We start from the raw sequence: 14,555 nt of genomic DNA, 5'->3' as shown, positions 1-14,555 counted from the left end.
ACTCTATTAACAATGTTCTCCTTGCATTGGACTCTGAAGATGCAGTCTCAATTGATACTGCGAAAACAGTTACCTGTGACATAAGTGTGAAGAATGACTTAGCTCACATTCAGCATACATTTTCATGCATCATAAAAACGCTCAAAAGTCTCCAAAATAGGCACCTTTCACTATCTGAAAGTTTTGAAATTATAAATAGTACTGTGGAACAACTGAATCGTGGTAGAGGTAAAGTTGCAGATGCAGTAAGAGCTAAGGTGGACACTGTACTTTCAAAAAACCCTGGATATGAAGAACTACAAAAGGTTGTTGCTGTGATGAGTGGTGAATCAACAGTGAAGATTAACTTGGACTTATCCCCAGCAGACATTGTGAAATTGAATTATGTACCAGTTACTTCTTGTGACGTCGAACGCTCTTTTAGTCAGTATAAATCTATCCTCAGAGACAATAGAAGAAGATTCACTTTTCAGCACTTGAAAGAAATGTTTGTAACCTATTGTTATGGTAACAGACAATAAAAATTGTGTTTTGTTGAAACTACATTGGAAGATAAGGTACGTCCATTATATTTTTTGTTTAGTTTGATTAAAATGTACCAATATTTAACGTACATAGTCATTTTTTTATAATTTTAAGTCCATATTTAATTCCATATTTTGGTAAAAATCCATATTTAATTCCATATTTTGGTAAAAATAACTACATATATATTTACATATTTCATATATTTTTAGTCCATATAAATCCGTTCCCTGATTATCAGTATATACAATCACGAAGCTTGAGTTGTGAGGGTGTTAGGAAGAATAGACTGTACAGGTACTATTTCGCATTGTCTGTAATGAATCCTAGTGGTTAGCAACTATCCATGGATGCATATTTTCTACGCATTGTGCTTCGTGACTGTACATACTAGATTGTGGTATTAAATTAATAATAACAATATGAGGTTGTCGCCGTTGAGTGCTGAATTGCGTAGAATCTACTGGAGATGTAACTTACGAGAATTAAGTTAGGTATATTTAGTGCGGTGTCGCATGTTCCGGTGAGTCGACCTTAGCGTTGTCATCCAGAACCGCCGAGAAGCAAGGCAAGAACTCAGGCAGCGAAAGTTACGGTGCCGGGGCTGACCCACATCGGGACTAGAGTTTATCGACGTTTCACTGGGTACAGAATTCAGTTTCTATTATATTTACTCTCACATAACCTTCATGTGTATCAGGGATCTTCCATGTCACAACTTGCTGACCACGTTTTGCCTATTAGTTCTTTCTACGCCTCACTGTCCAGGTCGTCGAACTCAAATTCAAGTCGAAAATATTTATTTTCACTTCCATATAGATTATTTACATTTCTAAATCTAAACTTGTCTAATTCTTATTGGTGATCTTTGACGTTCTTCAATACCTAAAGAGCTTTTTCAAGACCCATTTCGTTCAACTTTCTATTTTCGGTTTCCTACTGTATCTGCGAGGGACCCTTGAGTTCCCTGAAAACGTTCGGATGCAGATACGCCGCATTATCAACAATGACGTTGCTCTACAAAAACATCTGTACACTTAATAAGGAAATTACAGAGTGATAAACAGCTGGTCAAAATTTTCCCACAGACAAGGTCCTTTTATATGTCGTAAATCGACAACATGGAACCCTTTGCTTTATTTTCCTTTCAGAAGAATACATGCTAATAATTTTCGTATTCCCATAAGATTCCATCGCTCTTTCAGGCCTGAAACGTGAATCCCGAATTAACGAAGAACATGGCAACTACTTATACTAAACCAAGCAATCAATAGTAGGCTACTATGAAAGCAAACTGTTCAAGTGTAATAATCTCTCCTACTCATAGAATGTTATCTCTTCTACACTTTTAGGAGACAAGACAAAATGCAGCAGTTTTTCTTTTAATTTTAAAAAATGTATTACATAATGCAGGATTATATAAATGTGTATCTTCTTTATTACATTTACCTCCAGTCAGGGTTTGAGCTAGAAAATAAATTGTCGCAAAATGCACAAATGAAAAATTATATTTGTGCAAATTGCGAAATACTTGTGTAGTGTTATAAATAATAATTGTGTAGAAAGATAAAATTAATAAGGTGTGCACAAACAAACAGTTATGTAATTTGTTTCTTGAAGTTTTATTACTTTCAATCCATCTTATCACACTCTAGATATACTTCTGTGAGTAAATCATTAGACGTAGGTATGTTTAGAATCATACTGCTCAATTTACATCACATTAAAATACGTTGTTGTATGGGCACTCTAAACATTGAAATTTTTTATTAGTTGGCCCTTCAAGATTTATTGTTGGCAGAGTGCTAATTCTTTTACTGAAAGGTGGTTTCTAATTCCAGTTTTTACAAGATTCATTCAAGTAAATCCTCGCTCACAATTTATAGTACTCAATGAAATTATATAAATCAATTAGAAAAAATTGTTCACTTAACTTACATGAATCGCACCAACTCTTTGTAATCAATTCCTGAACATCTATTGCTGAATACCTTTTTGAACATTGCCAATGCCATTAGCATTTCATTTAAATTCAAATTAATTCAAACACATCTCTGATTTCATTTCCTCCATTACCATCTTCGTTTGTAAAGTCCGATGTGGTTGTTGCATTTTTGCACATTTCCCTTCAAAGTTTGTTGCATTTTAGAAGTCGAGTAGCAAAATGCGACAAATGCGACGGTGGCTTAAACCCTGCCTCCAGTCAGCACCATATTACTTTTAATATCATCTTGTGTAGGAATAAATATTTGTTTTATCTTTTCGAATAAATACTTTTTATTGTAAAAATTATTACATTTCATGTATGTTATCACTGGTTCACTTGACTCGCAGATGCTGATTATGAACATTATCTTGTCATAGTTATTTTTTATTTCGAATAAATTTTATTCAGCTTCCTCCAAGTGAAGGCTGCCTAGAAGACAAAGTTTACCATAAAATTGTTGTTATAATGAAAAAAATAAAACAATGGAGAAGAAAAAGAATAAGAAATAGCACAATTAGAAATAATTGGAAAAGACTGAACAAAACATCATTAATTCCAGAAGAAACATAAAATTTCCTAGTATCTATTAGCTATTGGGTGATCACAGTCGTCTAATTAGCACTAGTTGCAAGACCCAACTTAAGTGAGCAGATGGCCATAGCAAAGAGATCAATCTATATAACTGTACAGATGGTTTCTTAGGATTTTTATAGATCCCTTCACTGCAGACATAGATACTTCAGTGACAAGAGTTTGTCCTAGACCAAACTGCTTACAAAAATGCGCGAATCTTTTTGTGATGGTTCCTCTAGCCCCAGTCAGTAATCCAATAACTTCGATCGACGTTAGATGATATTTTTCCTTATAATACAAGGAACGTCAAAAACCCCTTTTCCCCATTTCAGACATGTTGAAAATGTGATTTCCATGAAGATATCGAAATGGATGTTATTCTCTACCCACGCCATTGCTGTCAAGTCCAATCCATTTTATTCCAACTCTAATATTATTATTATTATTATTATTATTATTATTATTATTATTATTATTATTATTATTATTATTATTATTGTTATTATTACGAGTCTTATTAAAGACAGAACACTTGTGACAGTATTAGTCTGGGGTGGGAACTCACCTGCTACAGGCCATACGAGCCAAACGCTGGCATGATGCTGTAGTCATCCTGCGGCGCTATGAAGGAACTGTGATCCGATCTCCTGTTAGACGTAAAAGAGGAAGGCGCTGTGACGATCGCAGCCACGGGATGCGACTGCGCCCCGAAAAAGTCGTGCAGATTCGCTGTTCCGAAGGACGCCCGCGCACCTCCGTTCGAGCCCGTAGGGATCGGCTTCAGCACCAGCAGGCCTGCATGCGCTCCTCCGGGCACTGCAACATCCGGTATATGATTATCAAGTGAGATTATACCGTGTGTTCATTTAAAACTTCACATCTTGAATAATTTTAGATTTGTACACAGGATACGATTTTGAGAAAAACACGATTTAGTTTTCGAAGGGGAAGTTCAAAATCATTGCTGATTGAATTTTTTGTTCCACCCCTTCACCCTCCCCACACTCACTTTTGAATTTCAAATTGCGTCTTCCTATTTTCAAATACATAATTTTAGAGGACCTCAAAACACAAACACTGGTACCCAACAACAAGCGAGCCCACCATCTGCCAAGATTGCCAGAAGCATCGCCAGTGAACCCCTCAAGCATAATGAGCCCTTACAATTCATTTTGAAGAAACAGATAAGTAAATTCTAATGTTGTTACGTATCATGAACTGTGACACTTTTTAGGTCGAGAATGTATTCGAAACATAATGAATTTATATGTAATAATGTCACGAGAGGTCTGAGATTTGCCGATAAATCCATATGCGAAGCGAGTGGATTTATCTGGGAAATCTCAGACCTCGAGTGGCATTTATTAGGACTATTTCGTGAATAAAATAAAAAATGTAAATAGTATATCCCTAAAATTCGATCACAAAATGTTAATAATTGTTTATTAACGAATACTTAACCTATTCAGACATTGTGAAGTTGAAATACTCGTAGATGAATATCGATTACGAAATTTGATGTTATTATTCAGTAATGCCAATTGCGAAAAGCGAAATACAGGTTTAACAATGTTAATTACATGTACTGCACTTTTCTCTCGTTATTATAACATAAATACATGTTCATTATCTGCTGAAATGATAATTTAATTTAACAGTAACAGTGGGGACAGCTATATACCAATGCTTATGTATTCACAGCGAGACATGTTGCTACACGGTGAAGCCATCTTTGTATAGATAAGCCTAATTAAAACACGAATTTTTTTACGCCATACGGAAGGCAGTTTGATCAAAGGCCTTATTATTACTATGCAAAGTCTTTGGGTTTGATATGCGATGATGTTACATAAATTTGGACATCTGACTTTCTATTAATAGTTTCATTTCTTTCACAAAATAGAAATTTTATAGGCTACAATTATAGGTTGTTACCTGTGGGAGCAGGACCAATGTCACCAGTGCCTTATTTCGACCGTTACTTACAATCAGTGCTACACGAAAGCATTTTTTATAGCTCGACAAACGCATTCTCACTGTAGTGTGTAACGGAACTAAAGCTGCATGTACACAGTTCAATATTTCAATCGCGTATGCGTGCAATCTGGGAAGAATATTGAAAGAATCAAGTTTAAAAGGTACGTATGTACATGTAGATTTTGTGTCTACATGGTGCGCCGTTTTGAACGTCGTCTTCACTGCGTAAATATATTAATATTAAATATCAATCTTGCATTCATTGCTTTAAAGTTGAAAGAAAAGTTTAACCGTGTAGTTGCATCTTAATGTATTCATGATCATCAATTTACGGGGAAACAGTTAGCGACAACGACTAAACAAAAGAACGACCATGCGATAAATTGATAGCGATAAATCTAGCTGCAAAAACTATCGCAAAGTCTATGATTGGTTGGAATTTAAAATTTCATTACACTTCATTGGTCGAAAATGGAATGACGTCATATAAACGAAATAGTCATTTTAAATATATATTTTTAATTATTGAAATGTTATTAACAGTAAAAATTGATGTTATACATATATTTTTGTATTTCTTCAGTTAATTCCGAGGTTAAATTGGGATTCTCACGTGGAACATTCACTATTTTATCTAAAAAATATGCGAGTAACCGTCTCGCTGGTATAAAAAAAGTTCACTATCTATGTATTACGGTCTTCAATGCACTGCCAAATTATCTTGAAGGTTTCAGTGCCAAGAAAAGTAGCTTAGAACAGAATTAACAAAATTTCTCCATTTTCATATCTTCTACTCAACTGATGAATTGTAGACTAAATTAATCTATTTTCTCTGTACTATTATAATTATATTTTTGTATAATTTTTTTCTTGCACTACATCGTAAAGCTGTAATATTGGTGTAAGATCCATGGAACAGAATAAATTAAATATCAATTATAAATTTAAAAATATAAGATATTTTTTTCTGTGCTAGGAATTTGAATTCTGTGCCTCACATGTCACAGCTGATACATTTGAGTCTGTAGTGTTCTCTTAGTGGTCCACATCTATATGCTCCAATCGTCTATGTATCTGTTTATGGTTCAGAATTTGTGTTGCTGGAAGGTAGAGAAAGTGACCTTGCAGGATCCGTTTGAATAACTGAGAAGCTGTGTACAGTTTCACTTGCAGCATATCAACTGATGTGATACGGTGAACTGCATTTGTGTTAGGTTGCAAGCTGCGTGTAGTAACATTATTTACACTAGAAATAGCACAATGTTGACTCAATTTGTTCTGTAGCTGTATATACTTACGCAACTCGCTATTGTTTGCGTTTAACAAATGTTGCAAGTTTCAATAGACGAAATCGTTTATATAACGAAGAGTGTTCCGAAATGATTTCAGTTCATGGAGAAGAGAGAGAGAGAGAGAGAGAGAGAGAGAGAGAGAGAGAGAGAGAGAGACTCAAGTAAATGTTGTTTGAACATTATCTTAGTACAACTTTTTATCTGGAATCAGATTTCGATATCTAGCTGTTTCTCTGCATTTTGAGAGACAATTCTCTTCCAGGTACTTTGGAGTCTCCTACCATTTTAATATGAAGTTACTGTTACTTAATAAGGGCGATAAATAAAAATGAATTATTTTTATATTGCCAAATTCTCTGCCTTCATTGGGAATTTATAACAGCCACATATGCACTGGATTACATTAATGCCGTCACGTTCTTTAGTCGTATTCACAACGAAACTACGTCTTCTACCCCTACCCCTACCGGTTTCACTCGCCCTTATTGTATATTCCGGTTTTCAGTGGTGTTCATGCTAGGGTAGCAGTTGCGTCGCCATCACGAATTAGAACTCGTTTGCAATATATGTCAACATTTCAGAGATGACGCGGCCCGTCACTGATGGGAATGGCTATCATTGTGTCTTGTATATATACTAACATAGCAGTGAGAGGGGGGATGAAATACTGAATGTAAACAAAATTTCAAAGCTTGACGGCATTAATGGAATAGATTCAAAGCTTGACGCTATTAATGGAATAGATTGTACCGTAGGACGATGTCCACATCTTTGACAGGTTCCGAGTGGTGCAACAATTTTCAATTGCGCCAGTGTTACGTGTATCATTTCATACCAACTTACTGCAGTCATCTTCGTAGCTACTGGAAGTATTTCATAAATTGGTGAACCATATTTAGCGAAGAGAATAAGACGTACATTGTTGAATAGTTTACATTAATTATACTGACGTATTAGTGATTTACTTAAGATACTAACCATAGATCACTTAGCAAGAAGCGACTTCTAACAAGCAAACATTCTGATGGGGGCAGACAAAAAAAGTTTTTTTTTTCTTCCACCATGTTAATAATGTCAAAAAAGTGCTTATACAAATTTTGGCCACTCGACCGCAATTACGAGGCCGTCCAAAAAGTGATTTTCCCTGGGACCGTTTACAGAAAAAACACAATTGCATGGAAAGATTTATTGAAACAGATACAGCAATTGCTGCGCTATTTGTCAACATATCCCCCACTGGAATTGAGACATTCGTCATACCATGGGATCAATTTTTCTATCCTTGTGTCGTAAATGTGAGCCGCCTGAAATCGGAACCAGAGTTTGACAGCCGTCTGCACCTCTCTGTCGATCCCATGATATGACAAATTTCTCAATTCCGGTGGGGAATATGTTGAAAGATAGCTAAACAATTGCTGTGTCTGTCCCAATAAATTTTTCCAATGGAATTTTGTTTTCTTTCTGTTAACGGCCCCTGGCGAACATAATTTTTACGGTCCTCGTAATTGCGGTCGACTGGCCAAAATTTGTATAAGCACTTCTTTTGACATTATTAACATGGTGAACGAAAAGAAAATCACTTTTTTTATCTGCCCCCATCAGAATGTTTTCTTGTAACCTAACGAAATGTGGTTTCCATCCCGAACAGTTCTTGCGAGTTCTTTATGTACAAATTTTCTCCGTACTTCGGTTTCCGTTTCATTAATCCTTACCACTATTGCATGTATACCTCGATCATTATTAAATAATTAGTTGTAAAATTCTGTTTCTAAACACAAAAATCATTCTCATGAAATTGTGAAATATTTTATAATTATATTTTTTACGCGTTTGTAACAATTTGTTTCATATCACCAATGATGGTGTTTACACTTTATCCTCTTGGATTATCTGTAGTAATGTCATGAGAAGGGAAATCTCAGACCGCGAATGACATTTATTAGGACTATTTCGTGAATAAAATAAAAATGTAAATAATATATCCCTAAAATTCGATCACAAAATGTTAATTGTATATTAACGAATACTTAACCTATTCAGACATTGTGAAGTTGAAATACTTGTAGATGAATATCGATTACTGCAATAAAGAGATTCGATGTTATTATGCAGTAATGCCAATTGCGAAAAGCGAAATACAGGTTTAACAATGTTAATTACGTGTACTGCACTTTTCTCATATTATTGTAACATAAATACATTTTCATTATCTGCTGAAATCATAATTTAATTTAACAGTAACAGTGGGGACAGCTATATACCAATGCTTATGTATTCACAGCGAGACATGTTGCTACACAGTGAAGCCATCTCTGTATAGATAAGCCTAATTAAAACACGAATTTTATTACGCCATACTGAAGGCAGTTTGATCAAAGGCCTTATTATTACTATGCAAAGTCTTAGGGTTTGATATGCGATGATGTTACATGAATTTGAACATCTGACTTTCTATTAATTGTTTCATTTCTTTCACAAAATAGAAATTTTATAGGCTACAATTATAGGTTAAGTTACCTGTGGGAGCAGGACCAATGTCACCTGTGTCTTATTTCGACCGTTACTTACAATCAGTGCTAAACGAAAGCATTTTTTATAGCTCGACAAACGTATTCTCGCTGTAGTGTGTAACGGAACTAAAGCTGCATGTACACAGTTCAATACTCCAATCGCGTATGCGTGCAATCTGGGAAGAATATTGAAAGAATCAAGTTTAAAAGGTACGTATGTACATGTAGATTTTGTGTCTACATGGTGCGCCGTTTTGAACGTCGTCTTCACTGCGTAAATATATTAATATTAAATATCAATCTTGCATTCATTGCTTTAAAGTTGAAAGAAAAGTTTAACCGTGTAGTTGCATCTTAATATATTCATGATCATCAATTTACGGGGAAACAGTTAGCGACAACGACTAAACAAAAGAACGACCATGCGATAAATTTATAGCGATAAATCTAGCTGCAAAATTTATCGCAAAGTGTGACTGTGATTGGTTGGAATTCAAAATTTCATTACACTTCATTGGTCGAAAATAGAATGATGTCATATAAACGAAATAATCATTAAAATACATAGTAATTCTTTGCTGTCCACACAAATGAGAAGAAAGAGTTGCGTTTTCCGCGATTCGCACGGAATGCATTTCATAATTAATTTGTTAATTGCATGTGACTTCATAAGTTTCACGATTTAAGTTCAGATGCGTGATTAATTTTTCTTATGATGGGAATAATAGTGAGATTGCTTTTTGTAGTTGTAGTGATAATATGTTGACTTGTGTTTATATTTATCGGATAAATAGTGACAAGAGAATGATTAATAAGGTATTCAGTACAACTACAGAAGGGACTAGGAAAGCTGGAAAACTAAAGCTGAGATGGAAATTTTGTTTTGGACGATACATAACAAGTCTGTTAATTATTAAGAACTGTAGAAATTTGCCATTGAATAGGGAACAATGACGAAAACTCTTGCATGGTATCACAGGATGGGGCATAAACATTTTGTGGTTTGTATTTTAAATAAAGATCCATAATCTTTTAACTGTGTGCATCTCTTTAAACTTCTTATAACTCGAAAATAAAAACGAATTATTTCTCGGCTAGAATACTGTCTTCCATAGTATATACTTATATTCAAATATCCTTATCATGTAAACAGAGGAAAATAATTACGTATTATATCCCTTAAGACTTCAAGACTTGACGGAGAAAACAGAACAATGACCGATGCCTGGGCTGAAAATATGAGCTTTATTAATTTACTTCACATGTAACGTTACTACTTTCTTCTAATTAATCTTTAATCACACAGGAAGGGTTAATAAAGTATATAAAACTCGAAGAGAACCATTTATTAAGAACGAAAGTGAAAGACGCTGATCAGTGAGAGGGAATGCTTCAACATGATGCTTCCCAGGTTGCATCCCTAATCAAGGCGCGTGTTAGTGGCACAGTCTATGCTCGAGAAAGTGATGAAAGGTGCAAGGGAACCGCTCCCAAGGAAAGCGGTATGGCCGTCCATACCAGGTGGAACTCAAAGGCATCAAAACAAGGATATACAATATTTTTTTACCCGCACAATTAATTAATTGCGAAAATTTTAAATTATGAAGCGATTCACTATACCATTTTAGAAAGATAGCTTTATTGTAAGATTTTGAAGGTCACAGACAAAAGAACTATTTTAATATTTAATCTATGCGTATACCTGAGGATCTGTTTTGTTATAGTTACTCGTATTTGTCTACATTTACTAATTTCATTTTAAATATTAGATATTAGGCCTAATCTTCGTCTGTGAAATGATATAACAAAAGGAACAGTAATTCTGCGTCAATATTCTTCCCTCTACAGTTACATATTTTGTTTTCGAATGTGTTTTTCCTTAAAATAAACAACACTTTTATAACTGTTAAATTAATATAAATTTCTAAGCTTAAGCTTATGTTCATAATACAGGACGGCAAACAAAAGAAGATTTTAAAGAAATAACTAAGAACATCCTAATATATGTGCGTGAAAGGAATAGAGCTTTTAAAACCACATTTAATAGGAAGAATTAAAATAAAAGTTGGAGAATATATGGAAATTTAATTTTATTGAATACGAGTAATCCTTTTATTTCTTAACATCACTTCAAATCATGGGAATTTGCGAAAGCCTGTCTTGAGTAGAAACTTCAGAAATGTAGAATTTTAAGAAAAGTTTCAAATTTTTGTGCGATCGATTAAAGTGAATGAGGTGAGAACAGAAAATATAGGGTATTTTTCTCACTTAAATTCTTAAATATAAAGGAAAATAAAAGGAATCCATGGAATGGTTGAGTGAAGAAAGGGGTAATAAAATATATACTTCTCAAACGAAATAAATAAGTCTAAGTGGAAAGAGGGCACTTGTTCAATCCCCGAAGTACAAAACAACAACATAAGTCAGTTCATATGAAAATTAAAAGCAAGAAATTAAGAAAATTTACATAAATTAAAAAAATAACGCAATATAGATACGAATGGTGAGTGCAATACATAAAACATGAAATACGCTAATATGTAAATCAATTTCAAATACAGAGTCGACCTGGTTGGCGAGTTGGTATAGCGCTGGCCTTCTACGCCCAAGGTTGCGGGTTCGATCCCGGGCTAGGTCGATGGCATTTAAGTGTGCTTAAATGCGACAGGCTCATGTCAGTAGATTTACTGGCATGTAAAAGAACTCCTGCGGGACAAAATTCCGGCACATCCGGCGACGCTGATATAACCTCTGCAGTTGCGAGCGTCGTTAAATAAAACATAACATTAACATCAAATACAGATTTCTGGACGAAGAGACCTGAATTAGCAAGGTGATCTTAAAGCGAATACAGTCTAAAACGCAAGAGTTATTACATTCTTAGAATTATGTGAAAGGAAAATGAGAGATTTATAAGAATTTTGTATTTTACTCTATGTCATAAAAATTAAATTTACTGGTGTATAAAGAATCCAAATTGTTAAGATGCTTCTTTACTATTCTGTTTCCATATGTTGGAAATCTGAGTTAAGAACTTCTAAATTAGGGGCTGCAAATTTGGATTTCTGAATTTTTACATTTTCCCCGCAATCCACTCCACTATTCCTCCATAAATATCTCATTCTCACTGTTCCACGAGAATTTTCACGCTTTGGCAGCACAATGAGAAGTAGAATTTACCCTTTCTACAGTGCATGAGGGTTAAGTTGGCGTGATTTCTACTATCCTTGTCTGCGGTCCTTGTCTATCGACTGTCAACAGATGTAAGGGGGGAAAGGTTTTCTTTTGTAGAATTCTTGGAATTCCCTTCCCTCCTTCTCCCTTGGCCCTTCTAGAACACACTTTTGCAAATCCAATTAGTGGGTCTCTCAGTGGCGGCTTGGCGTTGTTCGAGTTCATTTATTCAGTAGTGTTTAGTGAATAGTGAAGTAAGTGTGTGTCTCGTTGTGTCAATTTAATATAATATAATATAATATAATATAATATAATATAATATAATATAATATAATATAATATAATATAATATAATATAATATAATATAATATAATATAATATACAATAATTCACAATTTAAACAAAATGTTTTCGGAATTGCATGGTTTCCCTGTTATCTTAAACATTGTAATGTGTGTTGTGCTCTTGTTTTTAATAATCATGGTAGGCAATATGGGAAAACGCGGGAAAGCCTTGAAGTCGGACAGTATGAACATGGTTATTAATGTACACAAATTCTTTACTGAAGAATATGAGGCACTGAAACGCGGAAAGCAAACAATATCTGTGTCGAGTGTTATCGAAAGAACTGCTGCAGCGACAGGTATATCGTCTCGTAGTGTTAGCAGGATTTTAAAAAAACAAAGGGAGGCACTAGAAAGTGGAAGTGTTCTGCGAACTCCAGGAAAGAAACGCCCAAACAGGACCCCTCAGAAAACTGCAATTGACTCATTTTCTGCCGCCGCTATAAGACGAGTAATTTATTCTTTGTATCGGACTGATTTTTTGCCTAGTTTGAAGGATATAAATGACGCATTAATTAAGGAAAGCTTATTCACTGGAAGCATATGGAGTTTGAGAGAAATTCTTAAAAAAATTAAATTTAGGTATGTTAAAAATACTCAAGGCAGAAAATTTTTAATGGAAAGGTCAGATGTTATTTTAAAGAGATTTAAATTCTTAAGAAAAATGAAAGAATTACGCGCCACTGGACGCGCCGTTGTTTATCTAGACGAAACTTGGGTTAATGTGAACCATACGAAAAGCAAAGTTTGGAAAAGCGATGATCACGAAATTGACTTCCCACTTCAAACCCCAATAGGAAAAGGTCAACGGTTTATTATTTTACACGCCGGATGTTCGACAGGTTTCATTCCAAACGCTCTTCTAACTTTCAAATCTAAATCAACTAAAGACTACCACGAGGAGATGGACAGCACTGTATTTAAGAACTGGTTCATTAATCAATTATTACCAAACATTCCTCTCAATAGCATCATTGTAATGGACAATGCCCCCTATCATTCAACAGAACTCAATAAGGCACCAATTTCATCAACACCGAAATCTGAAATGCAGTCCTGGCTTCGTAACAATAACATTGAATTTGATTTACGATCCACGAAACCTGTATTATATGAACTTGTAAAAACTAAAAAAGATAATTTCAAAACATACGAAATCGACCAAATTGCGACAATGCACTCCCATACTGTAGTGAGACAGCCACCATACCATTGCGATTTAAACGCGATCGAATTAATATGGGGGCAGGTTAAAAATGACGTTGCGAAGCGTAATATTTCGTTCAAAAGTAAAGATGTGAAATTGTTGTTTGAGAGCGCTCTTGCAAAAGTGACGGAAGATAATTGGAGAAAGGCCTGTGAACACGTGGAAAAAGTCGAACAATTTTATTGGGAGAAGGACGGACTAGTAGACGAAATTAGCGATCGATTCGTAATAAATTTGGATGACACGGACACGGACGAGGAACTTTCTGGCGGAGAGGAGTCAGAATTTGAAGAGGAAGAGAGTGCCGCCGCTGCTAACTCCTGGTCGCTGGAAGGAGTGTCGACCATACCGCCGTCACCATAAATGAGGGTAGAGAGAGATGGTGAGTATTCTTTCTCTTTCTAAAAGGGACTAGACAAGTAAATCCTCATGGACTGTAGTTACTTACGTGACGGGCTCTTGGTGCTGGACACCACTTCGGAAGATCCCCGCGCCGTCAGCTTGAAAGGTGCGCCGTACAGTGCTCCAGGACCACTGGGTGGGCCGTAGCTGGATGGCGGCGGTGGAGGTGGAGGCGGTGGTGGTGGCGGTCCGTAGCTTGGGTGTGGGGGGCGCCCGCCGTATCCTGAACTACTGGGAAAGCTGGATCCAGTGGTTCCGAACCCTGGCAACCAGAGCGAACTGTTACAATCGGAGCTGCACCCGCGCCCTGGTAACCAGAGGAAGTGCCCACAGAGTGCCAAGGTAGCGTGCATATGAAAGACCCAAGATCTGAGTATAGCCAAGAGAAATCAAGCGGAAAATAGATTATAGTTGCAAAGTTCTGCTTAAGACACAGTGCTTATTAGCTGTACGGTTCTGATATGAGATAATATTGATATCTGTAGACATTATTAAGTCTTGCTGATAATTTTAATCATTATCTCTAAACGGAAAAGGCGAATAAGGAGTGAAAGAAGAAAAAT

General features: G+C 35.5%; 1 protein-coding gene across 1 annotated transcript in view; it reads right to left on the bottom strand.

Annotated features, from left to right (window-relative positions):
* LOC138705606 (uncharacterized) overlaps positions 1 to 14,555 on the bottom strand; it is a 100,911-nt gene that overhangs the window by 17,216 nt on the left and 69,140 nt on the right. Inside the window, exons 4-5 of the mRNA XM_069834207.1 lie at positions 14,039 to 14,254; positions 3,651 to 3,901 (exon numbers count right to left, since the gene is read on the bottom strand). Of these exons, the coding sequence (XP_069690308.1) occupies positions 3,654 to 3,901; positions 14,039 to 14,254 (464 nt within the window). The 3' untranslated portion in view covers positions 3,651 to 3,653. The remainder of the gene's footprint in view (positions 1 to 3,650; positions 3,902 to 14,038; positions 14,255 to 14,555) is intronic.

Source organism: Periplaneta americana, chromosome 9, assembly GCF_040183065.1.
Source record: "Periplaneta americana isolate PAMFEO1 chromosome 9, P.americana_PAMFEO1_priV1, whole genome shotgun sequence".
NCBI classification, from domain to species: Eukaryota; Metazoa; Arthropoda; class Insecta; order Blattodea; family Blattidae; genus Periplaneta; species Periplaneta americana.
This window is presented reverse-complemented; position numbering and strand designations above follow the sequence as displayed.